The following is a 22607-nucleotide window of genomic DNA, read 5'->3' as shown; positions in this document are numbered from 1 at the left end:
CGGGAACTCCTGGTGCTGTCAGCATTTACACTACATCAATGGCTTTCAACTTTGGCTGCAAATTATAACTTTTCTAACTTGAGGAACTTTTGAAAACTCCATACCAATTATCATAATCAGACCAATTAAATCAGAATCTCCAGGGGGTAGGAACCAGGCATCTGTGTTTTAAAAAACTCCCAGATGATTCCTACATGTTGCCAAGATTGAGCATTACCACTCTAAGAGAAATTCTCATATCCACTGCTGAGAAAATTAATTTTCTGTATTTTCTTACCCTAGTACTCTTCAAAAGTAGTAAAGGTGCATGAAAGTGTACTTCCCCCAGCGATGCTGCCATTACTTAGAATATATTTCAAACTCCTTTTTTTTTTTTCGGAATTGCTTTTAGTCAATTTGCCAGCCACTGCTAGAAAATTCTTTTCACTGCCCACAGCAGGATTTGGGAGAGAGCTGCAGAACTGTGTGTGCACCTGGGGAGACCATCCTCCCCGGGGCTGTGCCTGCATCCACAGCAGGATGGAAGTGGATACAGAATCCAGCAGGATCCTAGCAAGGCCACTACTCCAGGCACACCCCAAACACTCCCCATCTCATCTTATTAATGCTTAGAGTCATAAAGCAGGCTAGCATTAGAACTGATTTTCTATCTCCTTCTGGGAAGTGTTCAGAATTAGTATTCCTATGCCTTAAATTTTCATTTACCTCAGCTACCACGAGTCCCATTCTCTCCCAGCCCATCCCTCAACTTGGGACTCAAACCCATCAGACTGTGAACATCCCCTAATCTGATTCAAGCTCCCTACTCCTCAATACTTGCACTGCGTGCTCTGGGACCCTGACATCTACAAACCCCCCTGCATTCTCCATCACTTCTTTGAATGCTTCCTCCCTCCTTAGTCTAATGGAAACTTGGCTTTTCCACAGGAACACGGCTTTCTCAATACCTGCAATATCCCAGTGCACACAGGAAATACCCAGGAAATGCTGAATACAAGAATGACTCATAGTGTCATTATAATACTTTAGACTTTGGGCAGAGGAACAAGATAACATGAGAGAATGATGGATGTTGGTAAGATATTCATGCGTAAGTGCCAAGTCTTCAGATCAGGTGAAAGACCATGGCTTATGATATTGATTAGATACCGATTTCAGAATCATCAGCAAAGAAGTGAGAGTCATGACTATAACCTCTATGCAGAAATTGATGAAAGAAAAGAGATTGCATGCTAAGCTTCAGTGGACACTTACTTGCAAAATAAGAGAAAGATTGAGAACCCTCAAAAGGCAGAAAATACAGAGATAGAGACATAAAGGAAACAAAGAAAGAAAAAAAGACCAGTTCATGGAAACTTAGAGAAGAGAGTGGTGTTCTGTAGCACTGGTCACAAGCAAAATCAATTGTTCTATATTTAGCTGGAAGAAACAGAACATGTTCAGTGAGTGAATTTGGAGGAGCATTTGGACATTGTGAAGAAAAAAATAAAAAAGAGGAAAAAACAAAACAAAATGAGGAGGAACAAGCTGCAGATAAGGATAGGTAAATTTGGTGGCCCTAAGGAGGCAATGGGCAACTCCACTGCTGCAGTCTAGCCAAGTAAATCAGAGAAGAGAACAGATAAAAACTTTCCTAAAGGAAAGGGCCACGGCAGCACAACTCCACCCTCATATGAGGAATAAAAAACTCATAATCATATGCTGCTTATAATACTTGGGGGCAGAGAATCCCCACTCCTGCTAGCTCCATGTTGGAAGGAGTCCTGGAGAGTAGAGAGTGAGTCAACTGGTAGATGAAAGGTAAGACAATAAGGGGATGATGGTAATGCAAGGTGGATGAAAGGAATCGAATGTCAGCTTGCCTCCATGCTGGGCACACTTAGATGCTGTGGATCAGCTGTATCTCTTTCCAACTTCAGTTAAAAACATGTTTGTGGCTATACTTTGCCTCACCTATTATTCATGGTCCTCAGCAGTGTACAGAAGAAAACGCAATGTCTTTGCTCAGTGGTGTGCTGGAAACAACTGTTTGATTTCTGTTTGTTTGTGATTTTTTCTTCACTTTTTTAAAAAACAGGCCTAACTAGTAAGTGCTGATTTCCATTATGTGAATACTCCTGCCACGACCAATTTTAAGGTAACAACATGATGTCCCTGAAAGGGGACCTGAGTAGAGTTGTGCACACTGGGCTCTGTAAGGTAGTGTGGCTGGAGACAAGTGTAACTGGTTTGGGCTGGGGCTGGTGCAGGCCATTTCCAAAAGCCCGCCAGGAGATTCTCTGTGTAGCTAGGTCTAAGAACCATTACTTACTTCAAGTAGTGCTTAACAAACTTTTTTTTTCCTTGTAAAGACCTGAGCTGACTTCTCTAGTGCTTATCAAACTTTAATGTGCGTGTGAAACAACTGAGAACCTTGTTAAAATGCAGGTTTTGACTCAGTAAGTGCTGCTGGTCCCCAGAAAGAAAGAGGAATGGACTAAAAGAAAAATAAAACAGTCATTCACAGCCTTACCATTATCGGAAATATTTGAGAGAGAGGCAATGTAGAGATGTCACAAACTGGAAGTTCATGAATTATCTGTGACCAAGCCATAAAGATGCTTTCTTTTACTCGATTGCATTATACTTTTGGATTTGACTTAGAAGTCAGCATCATAAAAATCTGTATTGCCAACTTTTCGGAAGGAGAGGTGGGGAAGCAAGAACAACACCAAAAGAGGATGTGACAATCCGGGGCACCACTCCAGCATGCTGCAATCCTGCCCCCTTCAGAGGAGACAGAGTCTTTCTTTTGTCGCTGTTGCTTCCTGGTGATCTTCATTGCTTTGTTTCTGTTTCCTACCTCATCCCTGAAGGAATCTGGGGGGTATTCATATTTTAGGTTTTTACATGATTACATATATATATATATATATATATATATATGTATATATTATATATATATATATACTTTCCTCCCCAGTTGCACTACTTTTCTGTCTCATTTCCTGCCGTTCCCCACATATAAACTGTGCATTCTTGCAATGCCTTGCATGGTATTCTTGGAAGACACCATCTTCTTTCTTCCCTCCAACTTGGCACTGACCCCTGTTCCTAGAACACACTCCATCCTCTGCTGGAAACAGTCTAAATTATTCTCTGAATTATTCTTCAAGACCTAGCTTGAACATCACATCCTTGAGGAAGCCTTCCTGATTATTCTGTGCTCCTAGAGCAGAGTGGATCCTCTTTCTATCAAATCCTCTTATTGCTAATTTTGGGACCATCTCCTATTCTCTGAGGTCCTGAAGGGCACAGATAGACTTTACGCACTTTTGTACTCTCAAGGTAGAATACTTTGCCAGATAGGAGATCCTCAATAGCTTTGTAAAATAATAAATTGTGAATTAATTTTTGGCTCTTAGATTACATTCTCTTGAACTTTTCTTTTGTTAATTTATTAAGGAAATTTTGCAATGATTATCCTGTCCTATAATGCACAAGCTAATTCTATTTTCATATTTATCTCTAACCCCTCTGCAGGCTCTCACCTCTCCCTCGCACTTCAATTTTGGTATTATTTACTCAATTTATAAGATTATTATTTACTCTATAAATCTTGTCCCAGATAAACATAGGCCACCCCCAATTAAACACCCCTTAATAGAATTAATACCTTATACTTTCATGGCATGACCAATATTTTTCAAAGCACTTTTACCAACACACTTTATTCTCACACTAACCCTGTAAAATAAATGAGCAATGTATTACTCTCCTTCAGTATTTAGAAGCTAAAGTGAAATGTTCTCCATGAAGTAAGAAGCAGGGAGAAAAGAAAACTTGAGAAAAATCTTGGCAGTTCCCAAATAAGCCCTGAGGATGGAAGATGCTCCATACAGCCTTTCTCGGCCATCATTCCCCAATATGAACAGGAGCTCAAGATCTGACTCACTGCACTTTCTTTCCTTTTTTTTTTTTTTTTTTTTTTTTTTTTGAGATGGAGTCTTGCTCTGTCACGCAGTCCAGAGTGCAGTGGCACAATCTTGGCTCACTGCAACCTCTGCCTCCTGGGTTCAACAATTCTCCTGCCTCAACCTCCCAAGTAGCTGGGACTACAGGTGCGTGCCACCATGCCTGGCTAATTTTTTGTTGTTGCTTGTATTTTTGGTAGAGATGGAGTTTCACCGTGTTAGCCAAGATGGTCTCGATATTCTGACCTCGTGATCCACCCGCCTTGGCCTCCCAAAGCGTTGGGATTACAGGCGTGAGCCACTGTGCCTGACCAGACTCACTGCACTTTCAAACATCTCTAATCCCCAATATTTTACTGAAAAATTGAGACTCAGACATGCAAAATTAACATGTATTACAGCCAAAATAGTAATCCAGGTCTTTTGATCCCCACCATAAAATCCCACTTTGCATAATTATTTTCACCTTTACAAATGGAGCTATAATCTTCTCCAGTAAAAATAAGCTTCATAAATCTGCTTTCACAAACATTTAGAAATGAAAACTCACATGCTTTTCCCCCAAAAAACAAGTTCTGTATGATGATCAAAAAATACCCCATTAATTTGATGGAGTTAGTTGCACTGAGCAACTTTAAAATGCCCAAATACAATTACTGCATCAGTGTGCATAAGAAAGTCTCTAATTCATAAATCAATGTCTTTCTTTCCACATTGTGTATTACTTTCAAGTCAATGCTCTGTACTCCATGTTTAATGCTTTTCTGAAAATATTTACATTGTAGATTGATAAGAATCAAAGATTTTAACATTCTGACTCACTAATAGCAAACTCAGTTTAAGCTAATGGGGAAAAAAGCAATGCTCACAATCTCAAATTGGTAATGGTAGGATGAAACACCCTCCATGACTTTAAGAGAATTAGTAATGGGATAGAAATAGCAGAGATTGAAGGCATAATGATCTATTTCTCTTACATTTCTAACCATTTTGATGTGGCCACAAGAATACCCAACCGTGAAAATGGGGAGGCCCACAGTGCACCATAAGCACTGGTGAGAACACAACACTACTGCTGATGGGTTTACACCAGGGCATTCTCCAGCTGTGTTCTTGGAACAGCTGGATCATCTGCAGAAACAGGATATCTTTTTTTCCAACCTCCACACACTGTTCCCAACTCAGTGACTCCATCTCTCTTCTGTCATTTTTGTTCCCATTATACGGAAGGACGAGAATGTCATCTCTCATTTTTTAATAGTCAGGAGGGCATCAGTTTTCTGTGTTCCTTCTTCCTGCATGACACTTAATACAATTTTTTAAAGGACTAGTTCAGTATATTTTTACTGTACATGAATTATATTTGTTTTATATTCATAGGTACAAGAAGCTGTCTGCAAGCCACTGGGAAGTGAGGGTGGAGGCTGGGGGAATGAGGAAATGAGATTTTTAACTTTGGTTTGCTCTTTCTTAGAACTTCACCACCTGTGTTCACTTGGATGTAAGTTTTTTTTGCCGCCTCTGATTCCCGTCCAGCGCTTCCTCCTTGTGGCATAGAGACATACATTGGGGAAAGGCTTGGGAAAGGTCCTGAGCAGTGATGTGGGGAGTCGCACCCGTCGCCACTTATTTCAGCTCCCTTTTCTGTAATTACCAGATTTTTCTCCCCTGGTTTTCTTACTAAAAGTAAGATAAAAAATATTTCAAATAATTAAACAAACCAAAGTTAAAAATCTGCCTGAAAAGCAGAGGGTTAACCGAGAAGGAGCAGGGCGCTACTCTTACCCCCCAGCCAGTTGTCGGAAATGTTCTGGAGCATGGTGACGGGGATGCAGAAGAAGGTGATGAGCAGGTCACTGAGCGCCAAGGAGCAGATAAAGATGTTGGTGACGGTGCGCATGGCCTTGCTGCGGGTCACCACGTAGAACACCAGAGCATTGCCAAAGAGCGCCAGGGCGAAGATGAGCACGCCGGTGAGCACGAGAGCCAGCTTGGCGCGCCCAGGCAACTCTGGGGTGTAGACGAGCGGTCGCAGCCGGTACAGAGCGATGAACTGCTCGCGCGTCAGGTTGTGGTCCCGCAGCAGCCGGGAGAACTGCTCCGGGGTGATGTTGAGCGCCTGCATTGCTGTGCGCTCCCGGGACGCGGGGCCACCGCCCGCTACTTCCTGGCCATCCGCGGCGCAGGGAGGGCTTCGGGGGAACCGGGAGGAGGCCGCCTCCCCTCCTCGGCTCTGGACTCAGGCGCGCGGGAGGGCTCTCGGCTGCATCGCAGGAGGTTAGGGAAAGGCGAGCAGCTCAGGGATCAAATCCACGATAAACAGGCAGGAAGCCAAAGCACTGGGAAACTCAATCTCAGTGGCCAAAAAATATTCGCGGTTCAAGTAAAGTTCTTCCCTTGCTCTTCCCTAAGGCGAGGCGCCGCGACGGTAGGGGGTGATGGAGCGCCACGCGAGGGTCCCAGCGCCTCTCGCTCCCCGCCTTCTGGCCATGCGATGCGGACGCCGGACACGGTTGGGGAGCGGCGGAGGGTGGGGCTGAACTCGGTGACGCCCCCCTCACACCCAGCTTCAGTGGCGCCAAGGTCGCTTCCCCGCACCCTCACGGCGAGGGAAGACTTCCCTGGCTCCCCACCTTGCTGCCGCCCGGCGCCTTTCTCAGGGCATGGCCCCAGTCAGGTCATGCTTATATGTGAAACTGGGTATTGCGGGATTCCACAGTTTCAAGTTTCTCCTCTTGAAAAATAATGGGAGCCACAACTACCCAAGGCAAATAAGGTTTATTTTAAATTATTTTCTGTATTGAAAAATAATTAAGATAGTTAAAATATAGAACGTGGGAAATTGCAAAGATAATACAGAAAGATCCTGTGTACCCACCCTTCACCCAGTTTCCTCCATTCGTTACATCTTAGTTAACTAGGGAACAATATAAAACCAGGAATTTGACACAGGTACAGTGTTTGCGTATTTTTATCTCAAGTGTAGATTCCTGTAGCCATCAGGATACAAACTCTTCTATCACCACAAAAATCTCCTTGGTGCTTTTTATACTCACACCAAGCCCCTCCCTCCACCATCTCTAACCCCTCGCAACTACTAATCTGTTTATCCCGGCCCGTGGGATAGTCAGAGCAGGCCCTGGAGGAGGGGGTGGGAATTTGGGGAACAAGAGACACGAGAAACGGAGACAAGACAGTGCTCTGATCAAGTCTCGTTTAATGGCGGTAATGCACTGCCTTATATACACTTGGAAGGGAAGGGGTTGGGCTAAGGCGGAAATGATCTCATTGCCGAGGGCGTGGCCAGGTTAGTTTCGGTTTCTCCCCTCAGACGTCATGTTGCGCTTACCCTATTAAGTAACAATTTTCCCGGGCGCGGGAAAAGTGAGTGAAGAAGAAGCAGGAAGAGCGCCATCTTTAATGAGGTATTAGTACAGGGGAAAAAAGGCAAAGATAGGGAGAAGGTGTGGGGTGGAAATGAATATAGCTCAGGTGTTTAATCCTCAATTATTATTAGCTATGGCCGGGGCGTGCAGCTCCGGACATCTGTTCTCTCTCAACTTTTGTCAGAACATTATATAAGGGAAATCATACAATATGCTTCCTTTTGATATTGAATTTCCTTTGCTTAGCCTAATACCTTTTAAATCCATCCAAGTTGTTGCATGTATTAATGGCTATTTCTTTTTATTGCTCAGGCTGTATCACCGTTTATTTAACCATCCACCTCTTCTTGTAGGACATTTTGTTTGATTACCATTTTGAGCTATTACAAATAAAGCTGCTATAAAGAATCATGTACTGGTTTTTGTGTGAACATAGTTTTCCTTTCTATAGGAAATACCAAAAGGTTTTGATTATTGAGTCTGTAATGTGTATATTTAATTTTTAAAGAGATTGACTACTTTTCAGAGTGGCTGTACAAGTCTCCATTTCTACCATCAATGCATGACAAGTTACGTTTCTCCACATCCTTGCCAGCATTTGGTTTTGTCACTATTTTTTTAAGCTGTTCTAATAGATGTGTGGTGATAACTCTTTAGGGCCTTAATTTACATTTCCCTAATGGCAAGTAATATTGAACCTCTCATGTGCTTATTTGCCATTTTTGTATCTTCTTTGGTGAAACATCTTTCCATGTGTTTTGTCAATTTCTAATTGTATTGTTTATTTGCTGTTGAAAGTTCTTTTTATATTGTACGTACAATTCCTTTGTCAGTAAATGGTTTGCAAATATTTTCTTCCAGTCTGTAGCTTGTTATTTATCTTCTTACAGAACAGCTTTTAGTTTTAGTGAAGTCATATTTATCAATGTTTTCTTTTATAGATAGCTTTTAGTGTTCACTCTAACAACTTCACCAAAGCCTATTTCTCAAAAACTTTCTCTTAGGTATTTTTCTAAAACTGTTATAGTTTTATATTTTATATTTTGGGAGCTCTATTCTGTTGAATTGATCTATGTGTCTATCTATCCTCCACATTCTTGACTACTGTAGCTGTATAATAAGTTTTGAAATCAAGTAGAGTTATTTCTCTTACTTCATTCTTATTTTTCAAAATTATTGTAACTATTCTCAGACCTGTGCTTATTCATATACATTTTACAATCAACTTGTCTATGTCTACAAAAAACCTTGCTGGGATTTTGATAGGAATTGACATATTTACTAGGTTGGTTTTTCAATCCATAAGTAGAATGTCTTTCCATATATTTAGATCTTTGATTCATTTCAAAGGCATTTTACAGTTTCAGCATGTAAGTCCTGTGCATATTTTTAGATTTGCACCTAAGTATTTCATTTTGGGGGGACATTTGTACATGGTACTGTATTGAATTTTTCATTTTTGGTTCCATGTGTTCATTACTAGTATGCAGAAATCCAATTTATTTTGTATGTTGACCTTGATTCCTCCAATGTTGATGAATTCACTTAATTTTATTAGGAGGTTGATATGGTTTGGCTCTGTGTCCCCACCCAAATCTCATCTTGTAGCTCCCATAATTCCCATGTGTTGTAGGAGGGACCCAGTGGGAGATGATTGAATCATGGGGGTGGGTCTTTCCTGTGCTGTTCTTATGATAGTGAATGGGTCTCATGAGATCTGATGGTTTTAAAAACAGCAGTTTCTCTGCACAAGCTCTCTCTTTGCCTGCTGCTATCCATGTAAGATGTGACTTGCTCCTCCTTGCTTTCCACCATGATTGTGAGGTCTCCCCAGCCATGTGGGACTGTAAGTGCAATAAACCTCTTTCTTTTGTAAATTGCCCAGTCTTGGGTATGTCTTTATCAACAGTGTGAAAATGGACTAATACAGAGGGGTTTTTTTTGGTAGATTTCTTGGACTTTTCTACATAGACAATCACATTATCTGAGAAGAAAGACAGTTTTATTTTTTCCTTTCTGATCTGTATGCTCTTTATTTCCTGTTTTAGTTGTTTGTTTGAGTTTTGTTTTGTTTTGTTTTTTGTTTTTTTTTTTGTTGTTTTTTTTGTTTTTGCCTTAGCGCAATGGTTGGAGAACACAGTTTACTATGTTAAATGGCAATGGAGAATAGAGATCCTTGTCTTGTGCTCAATCTTATAAGGATGTATTCAGCCTTCTTTCACCATTAAGTATGATGTTAGTTGCAGATGTTCTTTATCAACTTGAGGAGGTTACTCTCTACTTTCAACTTGTGGAGAGATTCTATCAATGGTGTTAAATTTTGTCAAATGATTTTCTGCATCAATTAATACTATCATGTGATTTTTTTCTACAGCCAGTTAAAATGGTGGATTACATTGATTGACTTTTGAATATTGAATCAGCCTTGAATATTTTAAATAAACCCCATTTTAGTCATGGTGTGTAATTCTTCATATACATTTTAAATTCTATTAGTTAGGATTTTAAATAATTTTATGTCTATCTTCATGAGGGCTATTGGTCTGTAATTTTTTTTCTTTTTGTATTTTTTATCCTGGTTTTGGCATTCAGGTAATAATAGCATCATAGAATGAATTGGGAGCATTCTTTCCTTTTCTATTTTCTAGAAAAGACTGTATAGAAATGGTATTAATTCTTCTTTAAAAGTTTGGTAGTATTCTAAGAATTCCTTTAGAGGTGTTCCTAAATGATGGATTTAATTTTATTAATAGTTTAGTGATATTCAAATTATCTATTCCATATCGGGTGAGTTTTTTTTAAGAATTGATAAATTTCTTCTGAATTTATGTGTGTAGAGTTGTTAATAGTATTCTCTTAATATCCTTTGTATGGCTGAAGGATATCCCCTGTCTCATTCCTGATTTTATAATTTCTGCCTTCTCTCTCTCTTTTGTCAATCTAGTTAGAGGTTTGGCTGTATTATTGCTATTTACAAAGAAACAATTCTTAGCTTCACTGATTTTCTCTATTATTTTCTCTGAATTTCATCTCTTGATTTTCATGCTCTTATCCTTATTATTTTCTTCCTTCTACTTGCTTTCGTTTTATTTTGCTACTTGTTTTCTAGTTTCTTGAGGTAGAAACGTTAATTATTTACTTGGAACCTTTTCTCTTTCCTAATGTAAGCATTCAGTGCCATAAATTTACCTCTCAGCACTGGTATAACTGTGTCCCACATGTTTTATGTGTTATATTTACATTTTCATTCAGCTCAATGTACTCTTTAATTTCCTTTTAAATGTCTTTTTTGACCAATGGATTATTTAGAAATGTCTTATTTAGTTTCCACGTGTTTGAACATTTTTCTGCTATTTTTCTGTTTTCTAGTTTGACTCCTTTTTGGTCAGAGAGCATTTTCTGTATAATTGCATTCTTTTAGATTTGTTGAGGTTTGTTTTATGGCCAAGGGTATTATCTATTTTGGTATATGCTCCAAGGGCATTTGAAAAGGATGTGTTCATATTGTAACTGTTGAAGGAAACCTAAGGGAAGATGTCCAATCATAACCCATTGTAGGAGCAATGGTTCACATCTATGACTCCAATTCTCTGGACTAGGGACTGAAAGTTTGGGTCATAGAGAATGGCTCTCGAATGACATAGGAACCACATAGATAGAAGACATGCCCTGCCTCTCCCTGGTCCATAGTGTTGGGATCAAAGAAGGTCAGCAGCATAGCTTCAGGCTGATTCCAGCCCCAGGTGACCCAGAGAAGAAATCTCAAGGCTTTCTTAGGGCCAGAGTAGGTCTGATATGACTATATTTAATTTCTTGTGCTTTATGTAGACATACATTACTGCAGTCGGCAATAGTGTTCATCTTTCCCAGTTCTACTCAACACTCTTTAAAACAAGTAAAGGAGTATAGGGGAAGCAGGGAAGTTTGAAAAGCAAAGACAAACTCTCATAGTGGCTCCCTAGGATATTTGAAAAGCTTTTGAATCCAGATTTTGAGAATTGTTTTTTGAAATAATGCATGATTGAAGCTAGTTTGATTGGAGCTAAGTGTACAAAAAAAATGACATTTGCCTTTAAAGTTTAAACTCTTTTGTGTCTTCCTCCCTCTAATAATATAGCACTAGACTTCATTTTCAAGACCTCTCTACACCTCTTCAACCCTCATCTCTTCAACCTCCCAACCCACTTTATCTCAACCACCCACATCTCACTCATCCAATGCTCTACCTAGTGAAAATACCCCTATTAAGGTAGCCCAAGGCTAATCTCACAAGACACTGCCAGTACTCCTGACCTTTCCTGCCCCCCCATGACCTCATGACCATTTCCTGAAATACCTGCTTATTGTTTAAAAACCAGATAAGTAAATGAGTATTTATGCCTCTGTTCAATAACATTTTTGAATGTCTGCTGTATGCCAGGCACTATGTTCGTCATTAAGAGTAGTATGGTGAAGAAACAGACCCAGTCTTAAGGGGTAACTCCTACAAGGGCACACAACACAGCTCAGCCTTTGGGGAGCTCATTATCTAGTTTAGGGTCAACAAACTACAGCCTGGGCCAGACATGGTTCACTATCTGTTTTTGTATAGCTCATGCGCAAGGAATAGTTTTCATGTTTTCAGATCATTTTTAAAAATCATAAAGAGAATATATTTCATGACACATAAAATTGTATGAAATTCAACTTTCAGTGCCTATAAAAATAAAAACATTTTACTGGAACACAACATGCTAATTCATTTACATATCATCCTTGGCTGCTTTCACACTACTATGGCAGAGTTGCATATTTGTGATAGAGATTGTGTGGTTTTCAAAGCAGAAAATATTTACTCTGTGACCCTTTGCAGCAGCAGTTTGCCAACCCCATCTTGTTGGAGGGGCTGGATGGACAGAAATATTCATAGCTCAAAATAAGGTGACAAGTGCCACATCCAGACACAGAAAGAACATGTTCTGGAAATTCAAGCAAAGGCAAATCCATACATGCTGTGTGGGGAATGTGGAGTGTGAATCAAGCCTAAAAGGAAAGATAAATTGAAAAAGAGAAAGGTCACTTATCTCACAGGGTGAGTAGCCTCTCCAAAGGCACAGAAGTAGAAATGATTATGTTAGAAATAGGGATAAAGCAAGCCAGAAAGGCAGGATTGGCTTCTGATGCTTACTGGCAATTCTCATGACTAGAAAACAATAGTGATAGAGGGTCTATTTTCCAAAATAAATAAAATCACAGGGTGAAGAAGAATCGCCAAAGAACTCTCTACCCTCAAAGATAGGAATATGGAAGAAAGTATCTGGATAAATACAAAAGGAGAGGCAACTAGTAATTTTAAAAGACTGTCTGTACTTTATCTTGTCAGTGAGATGTTGTGATAATCAAACTTTCCTTAGAAAAGATTACCAAATTGTCAGAGATGGGGAGTTCACTAGATGTTTGCTAAAGGTACAAGTAGTCTAAAAGCAGAGCATGTGGTATTTTCCTCACCTTACTGAGAATTTTGTCTTTCAAAAGGAAAAAGCTTCTGGGAGACTTGGTTTTCTGTTCTTAATTCTGCCCAGTGAGCAAAGGGTTGATAGTAAGGTAGAAGTGACAGAAGCTTGAGAAACTGCCAACTCTGAGGGAGATGATGTAGAACATACTACATATTGTCAGATAGGGATTCTAAGCTGCAAGAAACCAAGTTAATGATATTTAGAAAAGATTGTATGATCTCTTGGTTATAGTTTCTAAAATGGAAGCTGAATAAAGAGGACTGAGGAGCTTTAAAATTTCTGACACCATAGTAGCAGAGTATCTCAATGAGAAATTTTAAAAAGCAAGAGTAGTAGCCACGGTATGCTACAAGTTTGCATAGAATCAATATTCTGAACTCTGCTACAAAGCAGGAATTTTTTAAATTATATGATGGATGTGTGTGTGTATATGTGTATATATGTGTGTGTGTGTATATATATGTTTATTTATGTATATGAACAGATACAAAAATATCTAAAAAGAGTAATTTCAGGAAGCCCAGAATAAATTGATTTTTTTTGTGAAAAGTGCTTTCAGCAAAAGAGAGAGAATGAGAGAGATTATGTAATTGTATATATTGGGTATTTTTATCCATGTTAATTACTTTAAGAAAAGACTGGAGGTAACTTATGTTTAAAAAATAATTGCACCTAAAGATTGCACAGAAAACTGCTAGAACTCATAAGCAAATCCAGCAAAGTTACAGGATACAAAATCAACACACAAAAATAAGTTGCATTTTTATACACTGACAAGAGAAACCTGAAAAGGAAATTAAGAAAACAATTTCATTTGCAATAGTATCAGAAACAATAAAATACTTAGGAATATACTTTACCAAAGAGGAGAAAAACTTGTACACTGGAAACTACAAAATGTTGCTGAAAGAAATTTAAAAATACACAAATAAATGGGAAGACATTCAGTGTTCATAGATTGGAAAACATAATGTTGCTAAGATATCAATACCACCCAAAGTAATCTACACATTTAATATAATGCCTATCAAAATCCCAACTATATGTTTTGCAGAAATAGAATAACCTATGCTAAATTTATATGGAATCTTAAGGGACCCTGAATGACCAAAACAATTTTTTTATTTGCTTGGGTGAAAAGATACCCAAAACAATCTTGAAGAAGAATAACATTGGAGATCTCACATTTCCTAGTTTTAAAATTTAAAACATTTCTATAGTAATCAAACAGCATGGTGCTGGCGTAAAGACCAATGGAATCAAATGGAGAGCCCAGAAATAAACTCTCACATACATGGCCAAATGGTTTCTGGCAAGGGTACCAAGACTACTTGATGGGGAAAGGACAGTCTTTCAACAAATGGTGCTGGGAAAACTGGATATTAGTATGTAAAATAATGAATTTGAACCTTTACCTTACATATACAAAAATTACTTCAAAATTAAACAAAGACTTAAATATAAGAGCTAAAACTATAAGACTCTTGGAAGAAAACATAGTGGAAAACCTTCATGACATTGGATATGACAATACTTTCTTGGATATTACACTAAAAGTACAGGCAACAAAAGTAAAAATAGATCATCTGGATCACATCAAAATTTAAAACTTCTATGCCTCAAAGAACACAAACAACAGAGTGAAAAGGAAATCTATGGAATGGAAAAAATTTTGCAAATCACATATCTAATAAGGCATTAATATCCAGAATATAAAAATAACTCCTACCATTTAACAAGGGCAACAACAGTCCCCTTACAAGATAGGCAAATGACTTGAATAGACATTTCTCCAAATAAGATATACAAGTGGGCAACAAGCATGCAAAAAGAGGCCATTTTTCATTATTAAGGAAATGCAAATCAAAACCAGAATGAGATGTCACCTCATACCTGTTAAGATGAGTATTATCAAAAAGACAAAAGATAGCAAATGTTGTCAAGGATGTGAAGAAAAGAGAACCACTGTACACTGTTGGTTGGAATGTAAACTGATAGCACCATTATAGAAAATAGCATGGTGGTTCCTCAAAAAAATAGAAATAGAATTATCATATGATTCTGCAATTCTACTTCTGGGTACCCAAAGTAATTGAGAACACGGTCTAGAAGAGACATTTTTACACCCATGTTTATGGCTACGTTATTCACAACAGGCAAAAGGTGGAAGCAACTCAAGTGTCCATCGACAGATTAACGGGTAAACAAAATGTGGTATACACATACCATGAAATAATATTCAGCCTTTCAAAGGAAGGAGAGTTTAACATATGCTATAATATGGATGAACCTTGAGGGCATTACGCTAAGTGAAATAAGCCAGTCACAAAAGGACAAATACTCTTAAGTTTCACTTATATGAGGTATCTAGTGCAGTCAAAAGCATAGGGAATGGTGGTTCTCAAAGCCTGGGAAGAGAGTAGAATGGAGAATTGTTATTTAAGGGATATAAAGTTTTCATTTTGCAAGATGAAAAGGGTTTTGGAGATCGGCTACACAACAATGTACAGTACTTAAATGGTTAAGATGGTAAATGTACAGTATACCCTGTTTATGTTATGTGCATTTTACCACAATTTTTAAAAAGAAAAAATGCAAAAGTAATATCTTTTAAACAATATTTTGTCTGCATTGTTTCATTTAATTTTCATAACGATCATATGAGGTAGGTGCTTTTATTAGCCTCTTTGAAAAATGAAAAAGTGAGGCATAGATAATATAATGAAACTTGCTCAAGGTCACACAGCTAAAAACTGGTAGTTTGTTTCTCAAAATTCCAGGCAATCATACTCTCAACCCCATACTGTCTTTACTACCAATGAGGAAAATATAAACCATGAGGCTGGAACAAAAAGAAGGACAGGGAGGAGAAGGAGACAGGAGGTTGGTAATGATAAAAGCTAGGCAGATAATTATATCAGCAAACCTAGATTATGGGACACTAAACTAATGGATTAGAAGACTTAGCTATCAGCTTCTGACAGCTATGGAGTCAGAGCCAAAAGAAAAATATAAGGGAGAATTGAAATCCTCATAACCTAAAAAAGAAAGGAAGCATACTGTCAAAAGAGAACAACTTTCTTCACATTTTGACCTCTGAGAAAAATTTACTGCATTAGTCTTCATATAAGAAATACTGAAATACATAATGGATGGTGTCTTTAATAACCATGGGCTTTCTGTAAACTTCATGACAAGCAAAGTATAGTTGCTAATAGACATTCCTAATAGCAAACTTGATGCAAGCTGAAGGCATAATTCAAGTCATAGTTTATAAAGTGATTTCTACAGAGAGCCAGAATAAGATAATGCAGGTACAGTATCTTGCTTTCTAGTGATCTGACCTGATCGGAGGAAACTTAGCAAATGATAACCCTTCATATTTCATAAACTACCAGCCCTGAATATCAATTATCTCTCTCAGGCTTTGGACAGGAGCCATATGACAAATGGCTCTAAGTTGAGATAAATGGGGTAAGCGCTATTGTTGATTAAAAAGAGATCCATGTGCTCTGGACATGACGTGTCTGCCAGTGAGTGAATTCATTATGAAAGCTAAGGGGCTCAGCTGTGTTGTTTCACTGTTCAAGTGAATCCCTTCAATTCTGTATGGAGATCAGCAACAGACTGTGTAAGTAAAGCATGAAGAGAATTTAACCAACGTGTCTGAATAATCATCACCAAAAATCTTTTGGAAATCAGATGTCCAAGAAAAGCAGTGAAGACTAGACATGGGTAAACTCTCAATTTCCTCAAGAAGGAAAGTGGGGTTTTATAAACAGTGAATTTGAAGCCGGCTCTGGTAGACTTCTAAAATGACTTAGTAAAGGGAAGGAGATTTTTAGAAAGGAATTTTGCCAAAGTAGCTACACATTTTTAAGTATAGCTGGACTAACGGAACAATGGGATACCTGTTGTTGATGAAAATTAGCTATTATGATTTCTTTTGCCAAAAGCAAAAGGCAATCATAAGTTTAAAAGAATGTTATGATTTTAATACTCAAAACTCCTAAGTAATGTTTTCATTTTCGTTAAAATTCTTGCTTTTGCACCCTCCCTATTCTCTACTGGGGAATAACTTTATTTCACAGGCCTTAAGGTTTGTTCTTTCAAACACAAATATTATTTAAGGATTCAATCACTAATGAAGCACAAAAGAGATACTGTAGCTGAATTTTAGAAAGGTCTTCTTACAATCTGTATTAGTCCCTTTTCATGCTGCTGATAAAGACATACCTGAGACTGAGCAATTTACAAAAGAAAGAGCTTAATTAGACTTACAGTTCCACATGGCTGGGGAGGCCTCACAATCATGGCAGAAGGTGAAAGGCACATCTCACATGGCAGCAGACAAGAGAAGAGAGCTTGTGCAGGGAAACTCCCCTTTTTGTAACCATTAGGTCTCGTGAGACTTATTCACTATCACGAGAACAGCACAGGAAAGGCCTGCTCCCGCAATTCAATTACCTCCCACTGGGTTCCTCTCGCAACACGTGGGAATTCAAGATGAGATTTGGGTGGGGATACAGTCAAACCATATGAGAGTCCTTTTATGGGATTTTGAATTTAAATTTTCACCTCCCTAATGGTTAGCTGACTTGTCTACAAGTTATGTATTAATAAGGTTAATAACATTTCATATGATATATTGCTGAGTGAATAAGATGATGATTCAATGTAATGTATCCAAGAATACATATGCATAGTAAATGAAGAGATAGTAAAGGATTAACATCAGTTTATTTCTAGATGGTATAAGTACAAATATTTTTTAGTTTCTTTGTTTTGGTTATGTGTTTTCTATTTTTCCTGTAATAAAGATATATATATATATATATCTTTATATATATATATATATGGAGAAAATTCTACAAGTTTTCAAAAGTAGAGGTGTCAAGAATGTCAAAATTTTAAATTTTTATAATTGGATGTGAACATGCTTGGAATGTATTTGCTTTTAACTTTCAGCCAATTAGGTTTAGTGGACAGAAATCCTAGCTTCCAGCCTCAGGGAAAAGTCATAAACACATTTTAGGATATCTATTTACTTATTCATCAAATACACATTGTTCCCAAGAAATGCCACATGCTATGTTGTATATTAAGAATAAAATGATAAATTAGATGCAACTTAATCCTGGTTGGCAGGGCCTTTTCAATTTTGTATAAAAGACTGAGGCCTAATTTTCCTAAGTCAGAAGTTCTCAGGCTTGGAGACACATTAGAATCACCCGGGGAGCTCTTAACACCACCAATGCTGAGGTCCCATCTGCAGATATTCTAATTTAATTAAAAAGGTTCCAGGTGGCACTAATATGCAGCCACAGCATGCAGAATGTTTGCTGAGTGGGTATTGAACTTGACAGGTGAGCCCTATGAGGAGGGGTGCACAGGGTTACAGGGAAGGATGGGCCTGGGCTGGAGGCTGTCACTGATCATGGAGATGGATGAGGGAAGTGGGGTGTGTAGGAAGGGGTGATGCCCATTGATGATCTAAGGAATATTGTGTACCTGCTTACAGATTTGTTGTGTTTGAATATAATTTTTTTTTTTTTTTTTTTTTTTTTTGAGACGGAGTCTCGCTGTGTCTCCCAGGCTGGAGTGCAGTGGCGCGATCTCGGCTCACTGCAAGCTCCGCCCCCTGGGTTCACGCCATTCTCCCGACTCAGCCTCCCAAGTAGCTGGGACTACAGGCGCCTGCTACCACGCCCGGCTAATTTTTTTGTATTTTTAGTAGAGACGGGGTTTCACCGTGTTAGCCAGGATAGTCTCGATCTCCTGACCTCGTGATCCACCCGCCTCGGCCTCCCAAAGTGCTGGGATTACAGGCTTGAGCCACCGCGCCCGGCCTTGAATATAATTTTTAAATGTTTTCACTAAAAGCAACCTGGCCCCTTTAATAAAGGAGCAGTCTGTGCCAGCCATCCTGAGACTGGTGGGGAAAACTGCTAGAAGCCTATGACATAGCTCAACAATAAACAAACATCCATGTGGATATAAATAATTTATCACAAACACCAGCACCAGTGGAGAGAAGGCTGCCAAACCTCAGGCTCAAATGGCACTTGGGAAGGGTCATGTTAGAAAAGACCCATAACCAGAAATGTACCAGAACCCCAGAATAGAGAAGGTCACAGGACAAGTCTCCACAGTAAGTAATGATGTGAAAAAGACCCCGAGAGAATGGCAAATGGAATCAAAGCACCTGGTCATAGGCATAGGACAAGACTAGGTACTGGGTGTCAAGGAGATCTGTGGCAGGTGGCCAGTCCAGGCTAGGGGCTGGAATTAGGGGCTTGGACAACAGACCCTAGTGGGGCTTAAGGGACTAGGACAAGGTCATTGGGTCAGGGCCTGTTCAGAGGCATGTACGTGAAGGTGAGAGTGAAGAAAAAAACAGAGACACAATTATTAAAACTAAGATATAGAGTGTGGCCACAGAAATAAATCAACAATCTATTTGAGAGTGGGCTAAAGGTCCTACTGTGATCAATGAGTGTGTACACACCCACTTTATACTGAGTGACTCTTTGGTGTCTTTTGTAGTTCAGGAGTGGTCCCTGGTCCCACACTGGGCTCCACTGGCACCAGCAGCAGTTAAGTGGGTTCAGCTGCAGAACCTCAGAAGGGTTTCCTGTGAGGGAACCCAGCTGGTCATGACAAGGCAGAGTGGCAATAGATTCCAAGTAGGGAGCAATCAGAGGTCGTCCTTCTCAGGGCATGTGGCTAGGAGAACCCTCTCTTCCTCCTACCGCACACCAGAAGAAGGCACGCTCTCTTCCCTGGGTCTTGGGGGCCCACGAGCAGTTTGTATCTTTGTGGAAATTGGGTGTCAAGAAAGCTGAGGGGGGTAAATGAGGAATGTCGGGAAGGCAGTGAGCATGAGGAAGGAATGGAGCAACACAGGGAAGAAACATCGGGGACCAATCTCCAATTCCATGGCAGTGCAGCCACAGGAGAGAGGAAAAGAGCTGTATTCTGAGAGCACAACAATAGAATGTAGAAGCAAATTAAGCAATTATTAATAAGAGTTGGTATTTATTCAGGAAGTTGCATATTGTCCTCCATGTAAAGCACTTAGAAGTGTAGCTCATTCATCCTAAGTGTAGTAGGCGCTCTGTGAATGCCTGCTGCTGCTGCTACTACAGCTACTCTATTTAACAATATGAAAATTTAATAGGAGTCAGAATAGCATAGGGGTTAAGAGCCATGCTGTCAGCAAAAATCATGACTCTGTCACTTATAATATGGGCAATTTTAGACAAGTTAATTTTTGCCCCTTATTTTCATCAACTATAACATAGACAAAACAATAGGGTCATAGTGAGGATTAAATGAGTTATATTCATTAAATGCCGATAAAATGCAGATATTGCAGATAAAAGAAGGCATAGTAATAGAGCCAGTGTAGAACAATAAAACAAATACTCCCTATTATGTTCTGTTATAATAATGGGATCATTTAAAAAATCTCCCTGTAAATCAGTAGTTCCCAAATTCAGCTCCATGTTGGAATTGTCGGGGGGAACTATAACAAGTGTGATATCTGAATCTCAACCTGTGAGATAGCGATGTAACTAATTTGAATGTAGCATGGGCATCAGAGATGGTGAAAGCTCCCCAGCTGACTCTAATGGGTAATTAGGTTGGAGAGCCCCTAATGTATAATAAATAACGACTCCTTTGCTTTAAGTAATAGTTTTGTTGAATTAAACAGATAACTTTTATAACAAAATAATCAGTCAGTCTAATCTATCTGCTAATGGCAGCTAATCAGACTACAGGTGTATAACCAATGCAGAGAATCAGCTTTGTGACCGAATTTGGGAGGTGATAGTGTTAAATCCATAATGCTTGTTCTATGGATTCTCATGCTATGAGAAGAACCATAAAAATGGTGCAAACCACTAAATAATTGCAGCATAGATGGAGCAGGAGATTGAGCAGATGTTTTGTCAAGACAGCCACAAGGGGAAGCACATTCTCCTTAGAATGGTGCATGTGCTCGTGCAGATTTTAAACATATTAAGCCTGTATTACTCCCCTGAGTTGGTTTAGGATGACGGTAACACATAATTATTTATATTTCCATGATAGTGTAGCCTACACACGACTAGTTTAAACAGACATTCTCCCTCAGGGCCACTTCTGAGGTACTGCTACAAACGCAGTTACTAATGCTCCATTTTCCAGAAAATGCCAGGGCCATAGAATGGAAAATCAGTTTCCAATTCAGTCTGAAAAGCAAACAGTTCTTCCGCCAAAGGGAGTGTTTTGCCTATTAGCACAGAACAATCTGATGATTGCAGAAAGACCACAGCCACGAAAGCAGGCAGACACAAGGTGTTCAGATTTGAGGGTCGGGTGTACAGAGTTCCTGACATTAGTGAACAAGGCAGGCAGCCAGAATTTCGTGCAGTGTTTTGGAAGAAAGTAATCTTTTCTGAAGAAGTTTATTGCATGATGCTTGAAGACCAAATTTGAAACAATAAGGAAATGCAGAGACATTTTCTATAATCTGTATTAGAAACTCTAAGGTGAGAAGCAACCAATACATTGTACAGAGAAGAGGTTTTAGCCACACTGGCTAAAGGCTATCACCCATTCTTTAATATGAAGGAGGTAGATGTGATTTACACCCACTGAATTATCTTCTGTATGGGCCTGTGTTTCTACATCACTCAGAAGAAGCCCAAATTCACTTGGATCTTGGGGTTAGGACCTAAGCATTCATGGAACCTCCCGGTGACATCTTGCAACCCAAGTGCTCTGGTTAACTGGTGACAAACTTTGTCTCTCATGGTCCAGTGACTATCTTAGCAGGTTTAGTGGCAAGACACTGTTGATAGCACATCTTAGAAAATCATGTGCATGATTAAATGTATGTAATTCTCATCAAAGATTATATTTAGAGTGAGATGCAGTAAATCCATGCCAGAGGTGTCTTTATACAACTGACTCAGATGCCCAGGGTTTGCATCCTGTCTCTGCCATCCTCTCACTGGGGAAACTTGGATGCAGTTTCTTCCTCTGTAAAGTGAGACCATAGAAATACTTTCTCTCATGAATAGTGCCACAATATTTACAATAGCAAAGACTTGGAACCAACCCAAATGTCCATCAATGATAGACTGGATTAAGAAAATATAGCACAAGTACACCATGGAATACTATGCAGCCATAAAAAATGATGTGTTCATGTCCTTTGCAGGGACATGGATGAAGCTGGAAACCATCATTCTAAGCCAACTATCGCAAGGACAGAAAACCAAACACTGCATGTTCTCACTTGTAGGAGGGAATTGAACAATGAGAACACTTGGACACAGGGCAGGGAACATCACACACTGGGGCCTGTCATGAGGTGGGGGACTGGGGGAGGGATAGCATTAGGAGATATGCCTAATGTAAATGATGAGTTAATTGGTGCAGCAAACCAACATGGCACATGTATACATATGTAACAAACCTGCACATTGTGCACATGTACTCTAGAACTTAAAGTATAATAATAAAAAAAGCCATAAGGATAGCTTTAGAACTATGAATATGTATGCACATCAAAAAATGCTACCACGTACTAATAAAACATTAAATTAAAAAAAAACTTTCTCTCAAAAAGGTGTTATGAGGATTAAATAAACTTATACTTGTAAATGTAATCTAGAAGAATCCCTTATGTATTTAAATTCCTTAAATTTATTTAGGAAGCTATAGAAATGCTTCCTAAATAAATTTTCACAAAGTCTCAGATTAAAAACTCCCTTCTGATT

General features: G+C 39.0%; 1 protein-coding gene and 1 long non-coding RNA gene across 11 annotated transcripts in view; one reads left to right on the top strand and one right to left on the bottom strand.

The window, feature by feature from the left end:
- Nucleotides 1–6184, bottom strand: part of LOC105486156 (pyroglutamylated RFamide peptide receptor) — a 55715-nt gene extending 49531 nt beyond the window's left edge. The window contains exon 1 of the mRNA XM_011748873.3: nucleotides 5739–6184. Within this exon, the coding sequence (XP_011747175.2) occupies nucleotides 5739–6078 (340 nt within the window). The 5' untranslated portion in view covers nucleotides 6079–6184. The remainder of the gene's footprint in view (nucleotides 1–5738) is intronic.
- Nucleotides 6185–6290: 106 nt separating this feature from the next.
- Nucleotides 6291–22607, top strand: part of LOC105486157 (uncharacterized) — a 171993-nt gene continuing 155676 nt past the window's right edge. For 9 of the 10 annotated variants that reach the window (XR_011621010.1, XR_011621012.1, XR_011621014.1 and 6 more), the window contains exon 1: nucleotides 7274–7378. This is a non-coding gene — a long non-coding RNA (uncharacterized lncRNA). Of the gene's footprint in view, nucleotides 6730–7273; nucleotides 7379–22607 lie in introns of those variants that run through there. The other variant, XR_011621008.1, reaches the window with a different exon arrangement.

Source organism: Macaca nemestrina, chromosome 3 (genome assembly GCF_043159975.1).
Source record: "Macaca nemestrina isolate mMacNem1 chromosome 3, mMacNem.hap1, whole genome shotgun sequence".
NCBI classification, from domain to species: domain Eukaryota; kingdom Metazoa; phylum Chordata; class Mammalia; order Primates; family Cercopithecidae; genus Macaca; species Macaca nemestrina.
Note: the sequence above shows the minus strand (reverse complement) of the source record. Positions and strands in the feature narration are given on the sequence as shown.